The sequence below is a fragment of the Somniosus microcephalus genome, chromosome 9, assembly GCF_052327205.1.
Source record: "Somniosus microcephalus isolate GS21.2 chromosome 9, FLI_Smic_1.0, whole genome shotgun sequence".
Lineage (NCBI taxonomy): Eukaryota > Metazoa > Chordata > Chondrichthyes > Squaliformes > Somniosidae > Somniosus > Somniosus microcephalus.
The window spans coordinates 51,794,533-51,817,670 of record NC_140995.1 but is presented as its reverse complement, the minus strand read 5'-3'; the positions used below and the strand labels follow the sequence as shown (position 1 = coordinate 51,817,670).

Sequence of the window (23,138 nt, the reverse complement as noted above, 5' to 3'; positions counted from 1 at the left end):
AAAAATGTCCAGAATGTCACATAATGTCCATCGGTCCAGAACATGCCCCTTTCCTTTAACTATGCTGAATTGTGTATTCTGATAAATCCAGTAATTCATAGTGAAGTTTGACTTTTATCTTGGGAGAAGAGACCTTATTCTCAAGTCATCACCCCTCTCCAAAAAAAAAAAAAAAAAAACCCAACCCTTGCCTTGACCCCTCCGCCCTTGGAAACTATCGCCCCCATCTCCAACTTCCTATTCCTCTCCAAAGTCCTTCAACGTGCTGCCGCCTCCCAAATCCTTGCCTATCTTTCCCGGAATGTTTGAATCCCTCCAATTAGGTTTCCGCCCCTGCCATAGTACCGAAACGGCTCTAATCAAAGTCACAAATGGCATCCTATGTGACTGTGACAAAGGGAAACTATACCTCCTCATCCTTCTCGACCTGTCTGCAGCCTTTGACACGGTTGACCACTCCATCCTCCTCTGGCGCGTCTCCACTGTCGTTCAGCTGGGTGACAGCACTTGCCTGGTTCCGTTCTTATCTATCCAGTCGTAGCCAGAGAATGAACTGCAATGGCTTCTCTTCCTGCTCCCACACCATTACCTCTGGTGTCCCCCAAGGATCTATCCTTGGCTCCTCCTATTTCTCATCTGCATACTACCCCTCGGTGACATCTTCCGAAAACACGGCGTCAGTTTCCCCAGCTCCGCCTCACCACCACTTCTCTTGATAGAAACATAGAAACATAGAAGCTAGGAGCAGGAGTAGGCGATTCGGCCCCTCGAGCCTGCTCCGCCATTCAATGAGATCATGGCTGATCATCCAAATTCAGTACCCTGTTCCTGTCTTCTCTCCATATCCCTTGGTCCCTTTAGCCTTAAGAAATATATCCAACTCCTTCTTGAATATATTTAAGAATGAATTGGCCTCTACTGCCGCCTTTGGCAGAGAATTCCACAGGTTCACCACTCTCTGGGTGAAGAAATTCCTCCTCATCTCTGTCCTAAATGGCTTACCCCTTATCCTTATACTGTGACCCCTGGTTCTGGACTCCCCGACCATCGGGAACATCCTTGCAGCATCTAGTCTGTCTAGGCCTGTTAGAATTTTATAAGTTTCGATGAGATCCCCGCTCATTCTTCTAAACTCCAGTGAGTACAAGCCCAATCGACCCAATCTCTCCTCATACGTCATTCCTGCCATCCCAGGTATCAGCCTGGTGAATCTTCGCTGCACTCCTTCCATGGCAAGAATATCCTTCCTCAGGTAAGGTGACCAAAACTGCACACAATACTCAAGATGTGGCCTCACTAAGGCCCTGTAGAACTGCAGCAAGACATCCTTGTTCCTGTACTCAAACCCTCTTGCTACGAAGGCCAACATACCATTTGCCTTCTTAACCACCTGCTGCATCTACATGCTTACTTTCAGCGACTGGTGCACAAGGACGCCCAGGTCTCGTTGCACTTCCCCTTCTCCCAATTTATTGCCATTTAGATAATAATCAGCCTTCCTGTTTTTGACACCAAAGTGGATAACCTCGCATTTATCCATGTTATATTGCATCTACCATGCTTCTGCCCAATCACCCAACCTGTCCAAATCATACTGGAGTTTCTCGGCATCCTCCTCACACGCCCACCCAGCTTTGTGTCATCTGCAAACTTGGAGATATTACATCTAGTTCCCTTGTCTCGATCATTAATATATATTGTGAATAGCTGGGGTCCAAGGACCGATCCCTGCGGTACCCCACTAGTCACCGCCTGCCACTCGGAAAAAGAGCCGTTTATTCCAACTCTTTGCTTTCTGTCTGCCAACCAGTTCTCTATCCAAGTCAATACCTTGCCCCCCAATCCCATGTGCCTTAATTTTACACGCTAATCTCATATGCGGGACCTTATCGAAAGCCTTTTGAAAATCCAAATACACCACATCCACTGATTCTGCCTTATCTATTTTACCAGTTACATCCTCAAAGAATTCCAGTAGATTAGTCAAGCACGATTTACCTTTTGTAACTCCATGTTGACTTTGTCCGATCCGGTCACTTTTTTCCAAGTGCTCTGCTATTACATCCTTTATAATGGACTCTAGCATTTTCTCCACTACCGATGTCAGGCTTACCGGTCTGTAATTCCCCATTTTCTCTCTACCGCCCTTTTTGAACGCCAATCCATGGGTACTGTGCCAGAGTCTATCGAGTTTTGGAAGATGACCAGCAATGCATCTACTATTTCTCGGGCCACTTCCTTAAGTACCCTAGGATGTAGATTATCAGGCCCTGGGGATTTATCGGCCCTCAATCCCATCAATTTCCCTAACATCATTTCCCTACAAATACTGTATCAGTTCCTCCCTTTCATTAGACCCTATGTTCCCTGACATCTTTGGGAGGTTATTTGTGTCCTCCTTTGTGAAGACAGAACCAAAGTATGCATTTAATTGGTCTGCAATTTCTTTGTTCCCCATTATAAATTCCCCTGATTCTGACTGCAAGGGACCTATGCTTGACTTCACCAATCTTTTTCTCTTCACATATCTATAAAAGCTTTTACAGTCAGTTTTTATGTTCCCTCCAAGCTTACTCTCATACTCTATTTTCCCCCTCTTAATTAATCCGTTTGTCCTCCTTTGTTGGACCCTAAACTGCTCCCAATCCTCAGGTTTACTGCTTTTTCTGGCCAATTTATATGTCCTCTCCTTGGATCTTATGCTATCCCTAATTTCCCTTGTTAGCCACGGTTGAGTCACCTTTTTTGTTTTATTTTTATGCCAAACTGGGATGAACAAATTCTGTAGTTCATCCATGCGGTCTTTGAATGTTTGCCATTGCCTATCCACCGTCAACCCTTTGAGTGACATTCCCCAATCAATCCTACCCAACTCGCACCTCATACCATCGTAGTCTCCTTTATTTAAATTCAGGACCCTAGTCTCTGATTCAACTATTTCACTCTCCATCAAATCAAACCAAATCAACTTTTATTGTCATTGTTAGTGCACAAGTGCAGTACAACGAAATGTAGGCTTGCGGCTCCCGAGAGTGTATTTAGATTGACATTTAAACATTCAACATACATTTGGCTTGTAATGCATTAACATAAACATAACCATAATAAAAGTGCATTGGCAGATGTGCAGGCTTTAGAGTTTATTTGTGGAGTTCAGTAGGATGACAGCCCTGGGAAAGAAGCTGTTCCTAAATCTGGTCGTACGGGTGCGAATGCATCTGTAGCGTCTCCCAGATGGCAGGAGGGCGACCAGACTCTGGCTGGGGTGGGTAGGGTCTTTGATGATGGACCGTGACTTCCGTAAACAGCGTTTCTGGTATATGTGCTCTATGGTCGGTAGCCGGGTGCCGGTAATGCGTTGGGCAGTTTTGACTACCCGCTGCAGGGCTTTCCGGTCATAGTAGCTACAGCTGCCATACCATACTGTGATACAGTTTGTCAGGATGCTCTCTATTGTGCAGCGGTAAAAGTTAGAGAGGATCAGGGGTGACAGGTTACATCCCTTCAGCCTCCTTAGGAAATATAGGCGCTGCTGGGCCTTCTTCACCAGAGAGGAGGTATTGAGGGACAAGGAGAGGTCTTCTGTGATGTGGACTCCGAGGAACTTAAAGCTGTCCACCCTTTCCACCACATCCCCATTGATGTGGCTGGGGGTGTGACTTCCGCCTTTAGACTTCCTGAAGTCCACAATGATTTCTTTGGTTTTCTTGATGTTAAGGGCCAGGTTGTTATTGGCGCACCACTTCACGAGATGCTGGACCTCCTCCCTGTAGGCTGACTCATCATTGTTGGTGATCTGGCCTACTACCGTGGTATCATCCGCAAACTTGATGGTGTTGGAACCATGAACAGCCACACAGTCGTGGGTGAAGAGGGAGTAGAGGAGGGGGCTCAGCACACATCCTTGTGGGGGCCCCGTGTTCAGGGTCAGCGGGGGGGGGGAAGTGTGGTTACCTAATTTGACAGACTGGGGTCTGTTTGTTAGGAAGTCCAGGGTCCAGTTGCAGAGGGAAGTGTTCAGGCCAAGAGTGTGGAGTTTGGTGGCCAGCTTGTTGGGGACGATAGTGTTGAATGCTGAGCTGTAGCCTATGAACAGCATTCTGATGTAGGTCTCCTTACCATCTAAGTGATTCAGTGCCGAGTGTAGAGCAGTTGTGATTGCATCCTCCGTTGATCTGTTTGCACGATAGGCAAACTGGTGTTGGTCAAGAGAGGCGGGAACACTGGCTTTGATGTGAGCCAGGACCAGTCTCTCGAAACACTTCATTATGATGGGTGTGAGTGCGACAGGTCGATAGTCGTTCAGGCACGTCACAGCCGTTTGTTTTGGCACAGGAATAATGGTAGCGGTCTTGAAGCATGTAGGGACTACTGCCTGGGCCAATGACAGATTGAAGATGGCGGTGAAGACATCAGCCAGCTGATCACATTCCTTGAGTACCCATCCTGGGATGCTATCCGGTCCAGCAGCCTTTTGTGTGTTCACTCCGCGTAGAACACCCCTTACGTCGGAGGTCGACAGAGTGAGCACCTGGTCTTCCGGGGGTGGCAAGGCTTTGGTAGCCGGCTCCCTGTTGTCCCTGTCGAAGCGAGCGTAGAAGTTGTTAAGCTCCTCCGGAAGGGAGGCATCGCTAACCGGGGGGCTGGTGTTTTTGCCTTTGTAGTCAGTGATGGACTGGATGCCTTGCCACATGCGCCGGGGGTCCGAGTTAATGAAGAATTCTATCATGTTATGATCGCTCCGACCCAAGGGGCCTTGCACAACAAGATTGCTAATTAATCCTTTCTCATTACATAATAGCCAGTCTAAGATGGCCTGATCTCTAGTTGGTTCCTCGACATATTGGTTCAGGAAACCATCCCGTATACACTCCAGGAATTCCTCCGCCACAGTATTGTTACTAATTTGGTTAGCCCAATCTATATGTAGATTAAAGTCACCCATGATAACTGCTGTGCCCTTATTGCACGCTTCTCTAATTTCCCGTTTAATGCCATCTCTGACCTCCGCATTACTGTTTGGAGGTCTATATACCACTCCCACTAACGTTTTCTGCCCCATGGTATTTCTCAGTTCTACCCATACAGATTCCACATCAGAGCTAATATCCTTCCTTTCAATTGTGTTATTCCACTCTTTAACCAGCAATGCTACCCCACCCCCTTTTCCTTTCTGCCTATCTTTCCTGAATATTGAATACCCCTGGATGTTGAGTTCCCAGCCTTGGCCGCCCTGGAGCCATGTTTCTGTAATCCCAATCATATCATATTCGTTTTCCTCTATTTGCGCAGCTAATTCATCCACCTTATTATGAATGCTCCTCGCATTAAGACACAAAGCCTTCAGGCTTGTTTTTTTAACGCTCTTAGATCTTTTAGAATTATTACTTAATCCCTCCACTATCTGTAAATTATCAGACTGCTTGTCCAACATCCAGTACTGGATGAGCAGAAATTTCCTCCAACTAAATATTGGGAAGCCGTTGTCTTCAGTCCTGACCACAAACTCCGTTTCCTAGCCACCGACTCATCCCTGAACCAGACTGTTTGCAAACTTGGCATTGTATTTGACCCAGAGAGGAGCTTCCGACCACACATCCGCGCCATCACTAAGACTGCCTATTTCCACCTCCATAACATTGCCCCTTATGTGACTTGGTGTCAAATTTTGTGATGGCGCTCGTGTGAAGCACCTTGGGATGTTTTACTACGTTAAATACTATATAAATGCAAGTTGTTGCTTGTCATTGATGATGATGATTGTTCTGATATATCCATTTTAATAGAAGAAATAGATCCTATATCCTATCTCTTTGTGTACTAATTGATAGCCTAGGCATAAGGAAAGGAGGGGTGGTTTCTTGAACTGTTAATTGTATCATAAACTACTGCCATACACTGTTTTCTATCTAATAAATCAGCCCTATTTTAGGAAGTGCAGGACTGGAACATGAGAGAATTATCTATCATATTTTGTCACGCCATTTGTTATTTTTAAGTTGCAGAGATGTCACAGTCCAGTGGCACTCTGCTGTGTGTCTCTGGGCAATACGTAGCAGGTGTGGAGCATAAGGGTAGTGGCTTCACTGTGTCAGTTCCAGCCCAGGGTTGTGATTATAAAAGGATTCATGCTGTGAATGCACAGATGTCCTTTTTTATGAAAATTCCAAGGGTACAGCATTTTTTAAAGTCTTATTTTTTTAAATCATTAGGTACCAACCATCTTAAAGTCTGCATAATGTGTGCTTTAGATGTTCTCTTTTATTTTTCTTTTGATGTACAGGTTATGCTTTACCAATTTATTTTTCCCCATCTCCTTCCTCCCCGCCTCTGCCACCAGTGCCACACATCATGCTGTGGCCTAGAGAGTGGGCTAGGATTTATGTCAGATCTATTTCAGTGCTGTTGGGTGTGCAACAACAGCCTGGGAATATATTCTTGTTAAAAAAAGGAAAAACATAGTGAGGGCACATTTATCATTAATATATCGCATTAAACTTTTGTGCTTTTTGTAATGCGCCATGTCGTTCACTTTAAATTGCTGATCTTGAGTGAAAAATTGCTGATTAACTATGGACACTAGAGTTGTCACTACTCATCAGATACGTTGCCTTATATCAATATATACTGTACTATTTGACCTAAATTTCAACTTTAGAAGTACTTCATTGGCTGTAAAGCACTTTGGGACGCCCTGAGCTCATGAAAGGTGCTATATAAATGCAAGTTCGTTCGTTCGTTCTTTCTTTCTATTACATAATATAAATTACATAATTAGTGAAATTTCAGTTGATCTGTTATAGTCCTTAAGGATAGATTAACATGACGGGAAATTCGATAAGCAGCACAAATAGCAAATAATTACCAAGTTAATCAGCTACAAGGTTTAAAAAGTTGTATAAAACAAGTTTTAGAATTGTGCCATCCAAGGTTGCTATTTCACAACATCACAACATAAATGCAGATGACGAAGGCCATTTGGACCAAATTAGTTCATTCATCCAGGAAGATTCTACAATCCTTCCATTGCTGTTTACTGGGCCTGTTTGCTGTGTGTGTGTATAATATTTCAGCCAAAAAGTGTGTATACTATAAATGATTGTACTGAAATGAATGTATTGCATGTTGTAGTGAAGTAGATGACGCATTAGACTTGTTATTTAGTCACTGGGCCTAAGGTTCTAACTTGCTCTGTGGCTAGCTCTTAAAAATGATTCAAAAATATTCGGCCATATACTTTCATTCCAATATTTCTGAAATTGAATGCGATGATTTTCAATAATGTGGCAAAATACCCCTTTATTCTGCAAGGTAGCATCCAATATATATAATTTATTTGTGTATTAAATTTTTATAGTCTTCAATTGAAAGTGTGAGGCGAGAGTGCTGCCACTGAGCAAAAGCTGACTACATTTCAGTTGGTTTATAAGGCCCATCTGTTGAGATTAGAGTTTTAATTAGGCAAAAAGGAAATGCAACATTTTCTGAATAATCAAAGAAAGAAAAAATAATATTTTATATGGTAGGCCCTTTCGGTAATTGTTGATGCTCCAAGATGTTGATGGTGGGTGACTCAGTGATGATGGTGCTGTTGATGATTAGGAGGTTGCTGAGCTTTTTCTTGTTGGAGATGGTCATTATTTGGCACTTAAATGGTGTACTTGTCAGTCAAGCCTGGATGCTACCCAGATCCTGTTGTAGACTGGCATGGACTGCTTTGTTATCAGTGGAGCTGTGAATGAAGCTGAATACTGTAGGATGGCCAGCGAATGGCCCCAGTTTTGACCGAGGGAAGTTCATTAATGAATCAGTTGAAGATGGTGGATCCAAGGACACTTCCCTGAAGTACTCGTACAGTCATGCCCTAAGAACTATGATGATTGACTGTTGACAAGTACAGCCACCTTCCTTTGTGTTGAGTATGTCTCCAGGCACTGGATGGTTTTCCCTTTGACCCTAATGACTTCAGTTTTGCTAGTTCTCCTTGGTGCCTGATGCACTATCAACAACACCAAAGACTACGAGTTGAACTTATACGAAGTAGGCTTTTATTGACTAAGAACTGGAGCATGCCTCTGCTAGTGGATCCATCCGAAGAGCTCCCGGGGGAAGGGTGGTGAGTCACCTTTATACCCGGGCTTAGGGGTGAAGCCAGGGGCGGAGACATGCCCGGACCTGTACAGAGTTAACAGTGGTTTACCACATTCACCCCTCGTTTAAAAAAGAGTCTGGCGGGGTGAAGTGTTTTAAAAGTTCGTATATGAAAGTCTCTCCGGGGGTCTTGTCTGCCGTAATGATCTTCGTGGTGCCGGTTGCGGCGGTTCTTCGCCCGCGGCCGCTTCTCGCGTGGGACGGAGCACTGGCATGTCGTCCTCTCGGGGTAGGGATGGCACCGGCATGTCGTCAGTTCGTGGTAGACACCCCGGTGGTGCGTCGTGGGTAGTGGTGGTGGGTGGAGGTAGTGGATGGTGATCGATGGTGTTTCGGGTGGTACCTGAGGGTGCGAGGTCTCGAATTAAGACTGTGTTCTCCCGCCCGTCAGGATACGCCACGTAGGCGTACTGTGGGTTGGCGTGGAAGAGGTGAACCTTTTCGACCAGGGGGTCCGTCTTATGGCTCCTCACGTGTTTCCTGAGCAGGACGGGTCCCGGAGACGTCAGCCATGGCGGTAGTGATGTCCCCAAGGTGGATTTCCTGGGGAAGACGAACATCTTCTCGTGAGGGGTGGCGTTTGTGGCAGTACAGAGCAGTGATCGTATGGAGTGGAGCGCATCGGGGAGGACATCTTGCCAGCGGGAGATTGGGAGGCCCTTGGATTTTAGGGCGAGCATGGCGGTCTTCCACACCGTTGCGTTCTCCCTCTCTACTGTTAAGTCTGTGAGTTCTTCAAGTAATTAATACTCAGACTTAATCAGTAACAATAAAACAGGTCTTTACTGGTTGGAGGTAGGGACTACAAGTAGGTCTTTACTTCATGCCCACAGGCGGGAACTGAGGGGAGATCAGTACCCACAGTACTATTTATACCCCTATGGCCAGGAGTGGTACTGCGTATCACTACGCCCAACAAGTAGTGCAGTCCTGTCCATAGGTTCAAAGTAGCACACATATTACATACACAACATTCCTCCCTTCCTAGCTTTACAGTCATCTCCCCATTTAACATAACGTAATAACATATATACATATATAACTTCAGGTTTACATAACAGAATAACATAGATACATAGATAACTTCATGTCAAAACAGATCACAGATTCAGTCTCTGCGGAAAACAGTTCACAGATTCAATCTCTGTGGTGTAGTCGGTTCACGTTGCTGGAGTGACTCATTCAATAGTCCTTCCATGGATTTAACAGTTTGAACTTCCGAACTGAATTGGCTCCGTTCGGAGGGACCACGTGTGTGATCTGGTAGAGGTAATAATGGTTCAGATGGGTCATCTTCTGTTTCGACTTTTCCTTTTCTGCTTCTTGGAGACTCTCTGGGCTCCACTGTCAGCTGCCAGCTGCATGCGCAGTTCCTCCTTCTCTCCCTCCTTTTTCCGTAGTAGAGCCACCTTCTCCCGATGTTCCGTAGACTTTCGGTGCTCCTCCATGATTTCTGTATGGTGGGAGTCGAAGTTACAAGTTGGGCAGGACAGGACATAGTAATATTCGGTGTCGTCCTGATCTAGGCCAGCGAGAGGGTCTTCTATTTCCTCCATACCCAGCTGGGCGTTAGCCAGCTTTTGTTCCAAGTCCAGACATCTTTCCTGAAGAGACTTCTTCATGCGTACCTCTTCATCCAGCTTTTTCTGGGCTTTCAGCAAGTCGTTTACTAATGACCTCATTTGAGATTTTACTACTTCAACTTCTTTTGGAGATTGATTGATCGGACTATTCAATCCCTCTACCGGAGCAGCTGTTTCAGCGGTCTGTTGTTCTACGTTGACGTGAGTCAGCGTACTTTTGGCATCCAAGGGCTGCTCTGTTGCAGTCATCTCAGTCTGTGTTGCCACCTCAGCTCTTCCAATAACCTTTGAGAGCTCCGAACCCCTTTCGTTTGAATATTGAAGTTCGTGTTCAAGTTTTTCCCATTTCAGAGTCCTGTCCTTCAGCATATGCAGGAGTTGGCTGACCGTTAACTCCTCTGACATCAGACGTTTTGTGTGCTCCTGCTCCATTTTCTCCATCAGCTGCTTCTGTTGTCTTTCCAGATTCTCCAACTCTATATCAAAGAACTCTTTCGTTGCATTCAACTCTTGCTCAAAACGGCGAAGCATTTGTTCTAATTGCTGTTGTAGTTTGAAATGGAGTTGAGTTCGAGCCCGGTGTCCCTCAGAAATGGGCACATCAGTAGACTTGCCAGACTCAGAATCCACAGTTAAACTATGTTGTTGTTGCTCAGTGGAATTCTGTGCTGAAACTTTGTCTTTTGCACCTGAGTTGGGCTTACCATCATCCGTTCCAGAGTCTGGGCCGACTATCTTCACCGAGTTCTCACTCGTTATTGTTTGTAGGAAATGCCAGTCCATATTCATTTTCCTAATCCACTCCCGTCCTAGTAGTGGAGGACCTCCTTCAGATATCACATATAAGTCCATTATTTGACTGTCTTCGCCCTTGTGGACCACTGCAACCTCTATTTTCCCGATGGGGTACACTCTTTGCCCCGTGTATGTTTCCAATATAATCCCCGTATCCTGTAGGGGAATATGTTGGAATAACTTTCCGTAATCTTTCTTATTTATGACCGTCAATGCCGATCCAGTGTCCAATTCCAGTTTTACTTGGACTCCTTCTATCTGAAGAGTGACCCAAATTGTCTGGAGGTCTGCACCCTTACCAGCGTTGAGTACTCTTAAGCTAGCCAGTTCATTACTGCTAACGTCTGAATCGGACTCCTGTTCGGTCACCTTGTGTACCTTTGCGTATTTTCCTTGCGGTGACTTCTTGTTGCTGGTCTTCTTCGCTGACCTGCATACTCTAGCTATATGTCCAAGCCTACCACAAGTTCTACATTCTTGGTTTTTAAACCAACACTGGTTCTGATCATGCGTTGTCTTTCCACAACGATAACATTTGCCAGAACTCACACCCAATTTGTGTGCACTGAGCTCCGGTGACCGTAGCTGCATTACTGCCGTGCCTCTCGCTGCGGCTTCGTGTGCTGCTGCCATAGTGACCGCCTTCTCAAGCGTCAGCTCATTCTCCTCGAGCAGTCGCTTTTGTGTATCCTGTTTAAATAAACCACACACAAATTTGTCTCGAAGTGCCTCTGTCAGTCTCGTTCCAAACTGGCAATATTTCGCTAATTTACGCAATTCCAGCAAATATTCAGCATTGCTTTCATGCTGTAGCTGCCTTCTGTCGTAAAATTTAAATCGTTCCGCTAGCATCAGCGGCGTGGGGTTTAGATGATCTTTCAGGACAGTAACAATCTCATCGAACGTCTTATCCGCCGGTTCATCTGGTGATAACAGGTGTTTCAATTGCCCGTATGTCTTCGCACCCATTAAATTTAATAATGTTAGAGCTTTATCTTGGTCACGAATTTTATTGGCCTTACAATAATTTTTTACTCTTTCAACATATATGGCCCAATCTTCGAGGTCACTATCAAAGGTGCTAATATTCCCGTGTTTAGGCATTGTAGATTTGCAATTTCTCAGATTTTATTTTGTTTACTTGTTATCAAAGATGGCGGCTTCCCGCTCTTGCCGTCGTCCTCCGCCCACAAAATGGCGGTTTTCCCGCGCTTGGCGGTCTTCACCCGTCCCCCGACGCCGTCTCCCTTCAGCCCTCGAGTGCGGCCCTTATCTTCGCGCTGTGCCTCGCACTTGAAGCGGCTCCCGGCCTCTGGCTCACCCGCTCGCGCGTTTCACCGCGGCTCTTGCTCGCTCCCTCCCAGGCTCTGGCTTACCCGCTCGCGCGTTTCACCGCGGCTCTTATCAGGGATGCGATCGCTGGATCGCGAAGCGGCTGTCGGCTCTTATCAGGAGATGCGATCGCTCTGTGGAAACGCCTCCCGCTCGAAGCGGCTCTCGCCCTATTCCTCCTGCTCCCCCAGCCCCGTTCGTGCGGCCAACGCGGTCGACTGCCTGTCGCGTCGCTGCCCGGCTCAGACAACGGCTTACCCACCACCAAGCTGGAGAAGAAGCTGACGGTCGCCGATGGAGGCTCCGAGGTCAGGATGTCTTCCAGTGGGGTGGAGAGGGTGGAAACCTCTCTGCAACGTCCTGGCTGTGGACGAAGCTGCCGTGGAGTGACTGCCGCAGGGTCCGAATCAGACTCGTCGCCAGTGTTAAGTCTGTGAGTTCTTCAAGTAATTAATACTCAGACTTAATCAGTAACAATAAAACAGGTCTTTACTGGTTGGAGGTAGGGACTACAAGTAGGTCTTTACTTCATGCCCACAGGCGGGAACTGAGGGGAGATCAGTACCCACAGTACTATTTATACCCCTATGGCCAGGAGTGGTACTGCGTATCACTACGCCCAACAAGTAGTGCAGTCCTGTCCATAGGTTCAAAGTAGCACACATATTACATACACAACATCTACCTGTCCGTTACCCCGGGGGTTGTAGCTGGTAGTCCTGCTCGTGGCTATGCCCTTCTCGAGCAGGTACTGGCGCAGCTCGTCGCTCATGAACGACGAGCCCCTGTCGCTGTGGATGTAATTGGGGAAGCCAAATATGGCGAACAGGTCGTTGAGGCACCTGATGACTGTGGCGCTGGTCATGTCCGGGCAGGGGATGGCGAAGGGGAAACTGGAGTACTCGTCAATAATATTGAGGAAGTACGTGTTGCGGTCAGAGGAGGGAAGGGGCCCCTTGAAATCGACGCTGAGACGTTCGAAGGGGCGGGTGGCTTTAATCAGGTGTGCCCTGTCTGGCCTATAAAAATGCGGTTTGCATTCGGCGCAGACCTGGCAGTTCCAGGTCATGGTCCTGACCTCCTCGATGGAGTAAGGCAGGTTGCGAGCTTTAATAAAATGGAAGAACCTGGTGACCCCCGGGTGGCAGAGATCATTGTGGAGGGTCCGTAGCCTATCGACTTGTGCGTTGGCACATGTCCCACGGGATAGGGCGTCTGGGGGCTCATTAAGTTTCCCGGGCCGGTATAAGATATCGTAGTTGTAGGTGGATAACTCGATCCTCCACCGCAATATCTTATCATTTTTGATTTTCCCCCTTTGTCTGTTGTTAAACATAAATGCTACTGACCGTTGGTCAGTGAGCAGGGTGAAACGTTTACCGGCCAGGTAATGCCTCCAGTGCCGTACAGCCTCCACTATCGCCTGGGCCTCCTTCTCGACTGAGGAGTGTAGAATTTCAGGGCCCTGGAGGGTCCGTGAAAAGAAGGCCACGGGGCTCCCCGCCTGGTTAAGGGTTGCGGCTAGGGTGAAGTCTGATGCATCGCTCGCCACTTGGAAAGGGATGGACTCATCCACTGCGTGCATTGTGGCCTTAGCAATGTCCTCTTTTATGAGGGTGAAGGCCGCACGGGCCTCTGCCGTCAGGGGGAAGGAGGTTGACTTGATGAGGGGCCGGGCTTTGTCCGCATAGTTGGGCACCCACTGGGCGTAGTAAGAGAAGAACCCTAGGCATCTCTTCAGGGCTTTTAGGCAGTGGGGGAGGGGTAGTTCCAGGAGGGGGCGCATTCGGTCGGGGTCGGGGCCGATGACTCCGTTTTCCACCACGCAGCCAAGAATAGCGAGGCGCGTGGTGCGGAACATACATTTTTCTCTGTTGTATGTCAGATTCAGCCGTTGGGTCGTACGGAGGAATTTTTCTAGGTTGGCGTCGTCGTCATGCTGGTCATGGCCGCAGATGGTGACGTTGTCTAGATAGGGGAAGGTGGCCTGCAGCGCGTTCTGGTCAACCATCCGGTCCATCTCCCTTTGGAAGACCGAGACCCCGTTGGTGACGCCAAAGGGGACTCGGAGGAAGTGGTAGAGGCGACCGTCGGCCTCGAAGGCCGTGTACTGGCGGTCCTCAGGCCTGATGGGGAGCTGGTGGTATGCCGACTTCAGATCAATCGTCGCGAATACCCGGTATTGTGCTATCTGGTTGACCATGTCAGATATGCGGGGAAGTGGGTATGCGTCTAATTGCGTGTATCGATTGATCGTCTGGCTGTAATCAATAACCAGGCGCTGTTTTTCGCCGGTCTTCACTACCACCACTTGGGCTCGCCATGGGCTGGTGCTGCCCTCGATAATCCCTTCCCTCAGGAGTCTTTCTACTTCTGATTTAATAAAGCTCCTATCCCCGGCACTGTACCGCCTGCTTTTAGTAGCAATTGGCTTGCAGTCTTTGGCGAGGTTAGCGACCAACGGGGGGGGTTTGACCTTCAGGGTGGACAGGCTGCATACTTTGCGCGGCGCCGTGTTTAAATTCTGCCGGCTGCAGACTGTAAGTGGGGGCAGGGGCCCACCATATGCCATTGTGACGCTCTCCAGATGGCACTGGAAGTCTAATCCTAGCAGTACGGGAGCGCAGAGCTGTGGCAGGACGAGGAATTTAAAATCTCTGTACTCCACGCCGTTCACTGTCAGAGTCGCTACACAGTAGCCGCCGACGTCCGCCGTATGGGACTTTGAGGCCATAAAGACCTGGTGGCGTGTGGGCATAACCGATAGGGAGTAGCGTCGCACCGTGTCGGGGTGGATGAAGCTCTCCGTGTTTCCGCAGTCGAAAAGGCAATTTGTGGCATGGCCATTTACCTTTACGTTCATCATGGACCTGGCTAGTTGATGGGGCCTAGATTGGTCCAGGGTGATGGAGGCCATTGTCGAGGTCGGTGGGTCGCTGTAGTATTCGCCCGCGCCGGGGGCCTGGTCTCGAAATAGTGTCCAAGATGGCGGCTCCCCCGCGGCTGGTGGTGCCCAAAATGGCGGCCCGCACAGCTCTCACGTGGTTGGTGGGGTCCAAAATGGCGGCCTGCACGGTTCACACGCGGCGCTGCTGGAATTGGGGGTCGATTTCGCCCTGCACACTCTCGCGTAGTGGCCTTTCTTGCCGCATTTGGAGCAGGTCGCGTCCTTTGCTCGGCATTGCTGTCTGGGGTGCTTGGCCTGGCCGCAGAAGTAGCATTTCTGGCCTCTGGTCATTGCAGCTGTAGTTGGGCTGCTGGCGGCTTGTGGCCTTACCGGGTCCCAAGATGGCTGCTCCCGTGACATCCACGTGGCCATCCGGTCAGGGGGGTAGGCGTCCATGTTCTGGAGGGCCACGTCTAACGAGTTAGCGAGGGCCACCGTCTTCTGCACGTCGAGCCCCCTCTGTTCCAGCAGCCTCTGCCGAGTATAGTTGGACCTGATGCCGGCTACGTAGGCATCTCGGATCAGGTCTTCCGTGCATTCCTTGGCCGTCACCGCTTTGCAATTACAGGCCCGGCCGAGGACTCTCAGTGCCAGTAAATATTCGGCGCCCGATTCCCCGGGGCGCTGTTTTCGGGTAGCCAGGCGGTGTCTGGCGTAGACCTCGTTAACAGGCCTCACGTATTTTTCCTTTAGCGTCGCGATGGCGGCCGTGTAAGTTGTGGCGTCTCGGATGATCGAATAGACTCGGTGGCTCACCCGTGAGTTCAAGACAAGCCGTTTCGCGTCATCTGTAGTGACGGTAGTGCTGGAGGCCTCCAGGAAGGCTTCGAAACAGCTCAGCCAGTGTTCAAAGTTATTAGCTGCATCTGCTGCTTGAGGATCCAGGTCTAAACGTTCCGGCTTCAAGATTTGCTCCATGTCGAAAATTTAGTCAATAAAATTGATGCACTATCAACAACACCAAAGACTACAAGTTGAACTTATACGAAGTAGGCTTTTATTGACTAAGAACTGGAGCATGCCTCTGCTAGTGGATCCATCCTAAGAGCTCCCGGGGGAAGGGTGGTGAGTCGCCTTTATACCCGGGCTTAGGGGTGGAGCCAGGGGCAGAGACATGCCCGGACCTGTACAGAGTTAAGTGGTTTACCACAGTGCCATACTAGTATTTAATACTACCTTGATATTGAGAGCAGCTACTCTCCTCTGTCATTCTCCTCTGGCATTCAGCTCTTGTGTCCATGTCTGGATCAAAGCTGTGATCAGGGTGCGGAGCTAAGTGGTTCTGGCAGAACCCGAACTGGGCATCGGTGAGCAGGACACTTTGGGTAAGTGTCACTTATTAGCACTATTGATAACTTCTATCACTTTATCTTATATATATATATATAGGTCGGTTCCTTCTGTCGGTCCTTCTGTCGGTCCTTCTGTCGGTCATCACGTGTGCGTCTGTCTGGTATGCGCTCGAAAGTTATAGAGCGTACCTACGCGTGTGTTACGTCGAAAGAAAGCTTACCTTTCCAAAACGGTCTTAAGCGTATTTACGTTTCGGGCCGGGCAAAAATCGCGCCCGCGGTATCCGAAAAACCTTCAACATTCCGCTCATTAGCATCTCATTATCCGCTCATTAGCGACAGAGTGACCTCGAGGTCTTATCGTTCTGAACCGAGGTGAGTAGCCGCCATCTTGCTTCCATTCTTTTTCCTGCTTTCTGCGTCTTTCTTTTCAAATATACATTTCCAGCAAAATAAAATTGCTTTCATTACATTGTTTTAAAGAAAAACTTCATTCATTTGTAAATATTTTCTCTAACCTGAAGATTCTTTTTCCTACCTTTCCCCGTTTTTGTTAGGCCTGAAAGCCTGGGGCTTTCTTGCCCAGCCAGGCCCGAGCTAGGTAATTGTCCCACGGCTTCTGCAAAGCTCCTCTCCCCCCCCCCGGTGTCACGTTACCCGGGGCAACGGCGTCAGCCACGAGGGTCAAGGTGCGCGTGCAGCAGGAGCAGCTGAGACGCGGCGTCTCTCTCTCTTCCCCGCTCGGCGCGGGGGGGGCGGGGCTCTCGGGAGTGCGGATCTCGGCCGGGGCCTGGTGAGCGGGAAGGGTTACCCCGGCAACCGGGCCCGCTGGCCGTCTCACAGCTGCAATCGGCGGTCTTGAAGGCAGCTCGGGAGGGCGGGGGGCCGTGCTCGGAAGATCGGGCCTCCGGAGTTCGGTGCTTGGGGTGGGGGTTGGTGTTGGGGGGCGGGGCCAACCTCGGGAGTTCGGCGGGGGGGGGGGGTGAGCCTCGGTGGGGCGGGGATCACGGGGCTCGGGAGCTCGGTGGGGGGGCGAGCCTCGGGGATCAGGGGGCTTGGGGAGTCTCCCCCTCCCCCCCCTTTCTCCCCCTCCCTCTCCCCTTCCCTCCCCCCTCCCTCCCCCCTCCCCCCTTCCCCCTCCCTCCCCTTCCTTCTCCCCTTTCCCCCCTCCCCTTCCCCCCTCCTCTTCCCCCCAGTCGCTCTCTCTCTTCCCCCCAGTCGCTCTCTCTCTTCCCCCCCCAGTCGCTCTCTCTCTTCCCCCCAGTCGCTCTCTCTCTTCCCCCCCAGTCGCTCTCTCTCTTCCCCCCCCAGTCGCTCTCTCTCTTCCCCCCCCAGTCGCTCTCTCTCTTCCCCCCCCCCCCCAGTCGCTCTCTCTCTTCCCCCCAGTCGCTCTCTCTCTTCCCCCCAGTCGCTCTCTCTCTTCCCCCCAGTCGCTCTCTCTCTTCCCCCCAGTCGCTCTCTCTCTTCCCCCCAGTCGCTCTCTCTCTTCCCCCCGTCGCGCTCTCTCTTCCCCCCAGTCGCTCTCTCTCTTCCCCCCAGTCGCTCTCACTCTTCCCCCCCCAGTCGCTCTCACTCTTCCCCCCCCAGTCGCTCTCACTCTTCCCCCCCCAGTCGCGCTCTCTCTTCCCCCCCCCAGTCGCTCTCTCCCTTCCCCCCCAGTCGCTCTCTCCCTTCCCCCCCAGTCGCTCTCTCCCTTCCCCCCCAGTCGCTCTCTCCCTTCCCCCCCAGTCGCTCTCTCCCTTCCCCCCCAGTCGCTCTCTCCCTTCCCCCCCAGTCGCTCTCTCCCTTCCCCCCCAGTCGCTCTCTCCCTTCCCCCCCAGTCGCTCTCTCCCTTCCCCCCCAGTCGCTCTCTCCCTTCCCCCCCAGTCGCTCTCTCCCTTCCCCCCCAGTCGCTCTCTCCCTTCCCCCCCAGTCGCTCTCTCCCTTCCCCCCCCAGTCGCTCTCTCCCTTCCCCCCAGTCGCTCTCTCCCTTCCCACCAGTCGCTCTCTCCCTTCCCACCAGTCGCTCTCTCCCTTCCCACCCGGTCGCTCTCTCTCTCCCCCCCGGTCGCGCTGTCGCCTCCCCCCCGGTCGCGCTGTCGCCTCCCCCCCCGGTCGCGCTGTCGCCTCCCCCCCGGTCGCGCTGTCGCCTCCCCCCCGGTCGCGCTGTCGCCTCCCCCCCGGTCGCGCTGTCGCCTCCCCCCCGGTCGCGCTGTCGCCTCCCCCCCCGGTCGCGCTGTCGCCTCCCCCCCCGGTCGCGCTGTCGCCTCCCCCCCGGTCGCGCTGTCGCCTCCCCCCCGGTCGCGCTGTCGCCTCCCCCCCGGTCGCGCTGTCGCCTCCCCCCCGGTCGCGCTGTCGCCTCCCCCCCGGTCGCGCTGTCGCCTCCCCCCCCGGTCGCGCTCTCGCCTCCCCCCCCGGTCGCGCTCTCGCCTCCCCCCCCCGGTCGCGCTCTCGCCTCCCCCCCGGTCGCGCTCTCGCCTCCCCCCCCCGGTCGCGCTCTCGCCTCCCCCCCCGGTCGCGCTCTCGCCTCCCGCCCGGTCGCGCTCTCGCCTCCCCCCCGGTCGCGCTCTCGCCTCCCCCCCGGTCGCGCTCTCGCCTCCCCCCCCGGTCGCGCTCTCGCCACCCCCCCCGGTCGCGCTCTCGCCTCCCCCCCGGTCGCGCTCTCGCCTCCCCCCCCGGTCGCGCTCTCGCCTCCCCCCCCGGTCGCGCTCTCGCCTCCCCCCCGGCCGCGCTCCCGCCTCCCCCCCGGCCGCGCTCCCGCCTCCCCCCCGGCCGCGCTCCCGCCTCCCCCCCCCCCCGGTCGTGCACCCGCCTCTCTCTCCCCCCCCCCCCCCCCCCCCCCAACCTGGTCGCGCGCCCGCCTCTCTCTCCCCCCCCCCCCCCGGTCGCGCGCCCGCCCTCTTCCAACAACAACATGCCCTCAAAAGACCCTCAGCACCGCCGGGCACTTCAGCTGGTTGAGTATAATTAAACCGCCTGTGTAGTTACAAATAGAAAAATTATTGGATGGATAACCGATTTTAAAAGGCCTCCAAACCACCAATGTAGTATTTTACTGATGATTGAAATAAAGCTGATTGGGTGGTATTGGCTGGGTTAAGTTTATCCTGTTTTGTGGATTGGACATACCTGGGCAATTTTCCACCTTGTTGGGTAGATTCTAATGTCATACCTGTCCTGGAATAGCTTGGCTAGGGAGCAACTAGCTCTCATGTATTGGTCTTCAGCAGTACTGTCAGGATGTTTTCAGGGCCCATAGCTTTCATTGTGTCCAGTGCACTCAAGCTGCTGCTTAATGTTATATATGGAGTGACTGGAATTGGGTGGACGTAGGCATATATTTTGGTGGAAACCCCAGGAGGAAGCTGAGTAGGTTTGTGCATGTGGCACTTCTGGCTGAAGATACTTGCAAACACTTCTCTAAGTTTCTGCACTTGTGTGTTGGGCTTCACCATGGTTGAGGATGGGGATGTTCATGGAGCCCCCTCCTCCTGTGAGTTGGCTGGTTGACCTCCACCATTCTCAACTGGTGGAGCTATAGGTTGTGGGACTGCTTGGCTCGGCTGCTGTTGGTAGTAGCCCTCTAGCAGCTTTACAATTTGCCATGAGCCTGTGACCTCTAGGTTGCTAATCCAGTACCATAACCACTAGGCAGCAGTACCCACTACATATCCTCATTTACTTAATTTTCTTGTGACAGATTTTCATTTTTTTTCAATCAACACAGTGGTTCCACTGATGAAACATGCTAAATTAATACTGTATTTATTGGTGGTTTGGAGGCCTTTTAAAACTATTGCCCATCAATAATTTTCTACTGTATTTGTAAATATAGATTCAGCACAGAAGGAGATCATTCGGCTCTTTGAAAGAGCCAGTTAGTTCCACTCCCCTGCTCTTTCCCCATAGTCCTGCATTTTTTCCCCTTTCAAGTATTTTAACCAATTCCATTTTGAAAGTTACTATTGAATCTGCTTCCACCTCCCTTTCAAGGCAATACATTCCAAATGACAACTTTCTGGGGAGAAATTGGGTGAGTAGCGCCACCTGTTAGCGCCTAAAGAGGCAGGCAGTGGCTGTTGCGCCTCCCGCGATATTCAGGAGGGGCGCTAATGGTGGCGTTAGCCTGTTGCGCTGCGCCGCCACCGATGACGTCATCGGTGTGCGCAGCGCCCCATTCGGGCCTACGTTCGCGATATTTGGTAATGAACACTGCAGTTGCGGCGTTCGCTGCCCGGTTCACGGGGCCTTACTGTGCCGGCAGCGGCGCAAGTTAAGGTGGAGGTGCGGGGCGGCCGCCTGCCAGTACCTCCGTCCCCGGCCTCCTAACCCCCTCCCACCCCCCGCGGCATTGCCAGCTGTTTCCCAAGAGCCCAGGACTTCTCCTTGGTGCCGGGCTCATTTGCTGGCACTCGCGATCGGGGCTCGCACTGTTGCAGGCACCTCCCCCTTAACAGTGGGAGGAAGGCCTGCAGTACCGCAGCGTGCCGTGTCGCAGCGTGTGGCGCTGCGGCACGTTGCGCTGCGATAATCAGTTTCAGCGCCCTAAGAGGGACGCGGAGCGCCTCGAGCCTCGCCCCGTGTCCCTCGAGGGGCACTGAAACTGAAATTCTGGCGATCGGTATCACTCCGATCGCTGCGCTAAATCCTGCGCTCAGGCGACTTTTGCGCCACTTTGGCGCCCCAACCCAATTTCTAGGCCTCTGTATTTAAATAAAAGTTCTCCTCATCTCCCCTCTGATTCCTTTGCCAATTACCTTAAAACTGTGTCCTCTGGTTACTAACCCTCCTGTCAATGGAAACAGTTTTTCCCTGATTACTCTTTCAAAACCCTTCCGAATTGTGAACACCTCTAGACAATCTCCCCATAACCTTTTCTGATTTAAGAGAACAATCCTAGTTTCTCTAGTCTTTCCATATAACTGAAGTCCCTCATCCTTCGTTTCATTCTGGTAAATCTCCCCTGCACCCTCACCAAGATCTTGACATCCTTCCAAAAGTGCGGTGCCCAGAATTGGACACAATACTCCACCTGAGGCCGAACCAGTATTGATGCATGTTTAGCATCACTTCCTTGTTTTTGTACTGCATGCCTCTACTTAGAAAGCCCAGGATCCCGTGAACTTTTTTTTAACAGCCTTCCCAACTTGTCTCGCCACCTTCAATGACTAGTCTACGTACACCCCCAGATCTCAATGTTACTGCACCCCTTTTAGAATTGTACTAATTTTATATTGCCTCTTCTCATTCTTCCACACAGGTGTTTCAATTATTTTCAGTTATTTTACAAACAGGAATTTCTAGGAAAAGGTTGAAAATCATAGTTGCCCAAAGGTTATGTAACACCATTAATCTAGAAAGTTTTGCCAGTGGCGACGGTTGCTGATTGTGAATAATTGGGCAGCCCTCCTTTGTCAGCTAAGTTTGAAGAGGGAAGGAAGTGCTGTAATAGCCCTAAAAATCAATAGAGGGCAAAGTGTGTGGATAGTCACAAAAGAGACTGTTGTTTGGCCTGTTTAGCTTTTGGGAACTGAACAATAACCTAATTTCAAGAAGTGAAATTCTCTAGGAAGAAACCAAATTTTTTTTTTCCTTTTCGAGTTCTGTTTTAAATTGACACTATGGGGGAAAAATTCGGTACCGCCCCATTTGGGGCGCCATTATCGGCCTGGCGCTAATTATCGCCTCCGACAGCAAACTTGGCTTTTATCGCCCCTGGAGGTGATTGGAGCGCTAAATCAAGCACTTCACACCTGTCTTAAGGCGCAAAGGCCGAGGAGCGAGGCGCTACCTCAGAGCGCTGGCAAAGCAAGGAAGGGCAAATCAAAATAAACCTGCAAAGTGCTGCTCAGTACCCAAAACTCCTTCACACAGCGTTGAATCTCTCCAGAAGCCTCTTTCTCTCAGAAGGCGTGGTGCAAAAATGTCACCGACAAAAAAAAGCAGGAAGCAGTCGCCTTTAAATAGCGCTCCCCTAGTCCCTTTCTGACAGCATAACGCTCCCCTCAACCTGTCGTTGCTAGCGGCAGGTGGTAAGGCAGGGGGCGCCACTCAATGTCCGGTCCGGTGCGCTAACGGGGCGATGTGCACTCGACTGACGTCACAATCTGCCAGCGCAGGAGATCGTGGCGGTAGTGTTTAGCGCCGCCGTAAAATGTCTAGTTAATTTTGCGAGCGGCGCAAACATCGCCGCGCCCGGGCGCTAGTTGCTTTGCGCCCCATTAGCGCCCTCTTAAGGCACTAACGGGAGGCGCAAACAACTGAATTTTTCCCCCTAAACTCAAACTTGTGTAAAGTAATGCATTATAATTTCAATTGAAACAAAACGTACAAAGGGCTAGTCAGTGAATTCCTCTTCTTCCTCAATGCTTTGAAAGTTCAATGGATGGCACTTGGGCAAATTCAAGCAGTTTTTTTTAATGACTTATAATTGCAAGTTACTCTACAGTAGTATCAGCCTGTAAAAAAATTACTGGGATTATTAAAGTTTAGATAAAAATAATTATTATTTCTTCCAAGTCAAAAACCTTTTCATTTCCTAGAAATGTAATTTGAAAAAATGCCATGTAAATTTAAATGCCAAAGAACAGTTTCTGTGCAATTAGTTCCTGTCAGTTCTTTGTACCAGTAAATTATCATTTTCACAAAAGAGCATTTAAGATGCAAGTCATTGAATTCATGAAATTGCAAAGATCTAAAATAAATGTTAAATCCATAATCCATGCCACTTTGAGTCAGTTTTATTTGTTACAGGAGTGAAATTTCCCATTTGGTACTAAAAATGCAAGAAATTCAATGCAATAAATGCATGTTGAAGCATGAAAAAAATATGTATTAGCTAAGAATAGTCCTTATTGTAATATAGTGTGTAAAGTAGATATACTGTGATATCTTTAAAAAAAAAAATGTTTTTTTATTGCAGTGCTTTTGTTCCTTTGAATATTCCAGCGAATCAGAACTCCACAGAATGGGAAAAGGTGAAACTTTTATTTGAGGAACTGGGAAGCAGCCGTAAGTAGAAAGATCAATTTTGTATTGGCGAATAAAAGGAATTAGTGC

At 50.2% G+C, this 23,138-nt stretch overlaps 1 protein-coding gene across 3 annotated transcripts in view; it reads left to right on the top strand.

The window, feature by feature from the left end:
* The window catches only part of lmbrd1 (LMBR1 domain containing 1), a 351,792-nt gene that overhangs the window by 176,490 nt on the left and 152,164 nt on the right, over positions 1 to 23,138 (top strand). For all 3 annotated transcript variants that reach the window (XR_015079486.1, XM_085996567.1, XM_085996566.1), the window contains exon 6: positions 23,002 to 23,090. Coding sequence is in view for 2 of the 3 variants with exons in the window: in XM_085996567.1 (XP_085852693.1) it covers positions 23,002 to 23,090 (89 nt within the window). In the remaining variant the exon portion in view is untranslated. The remainder of the gene's footprint in view (positions 1 to 23,001; positions 23,091 to 23,138) is intronic.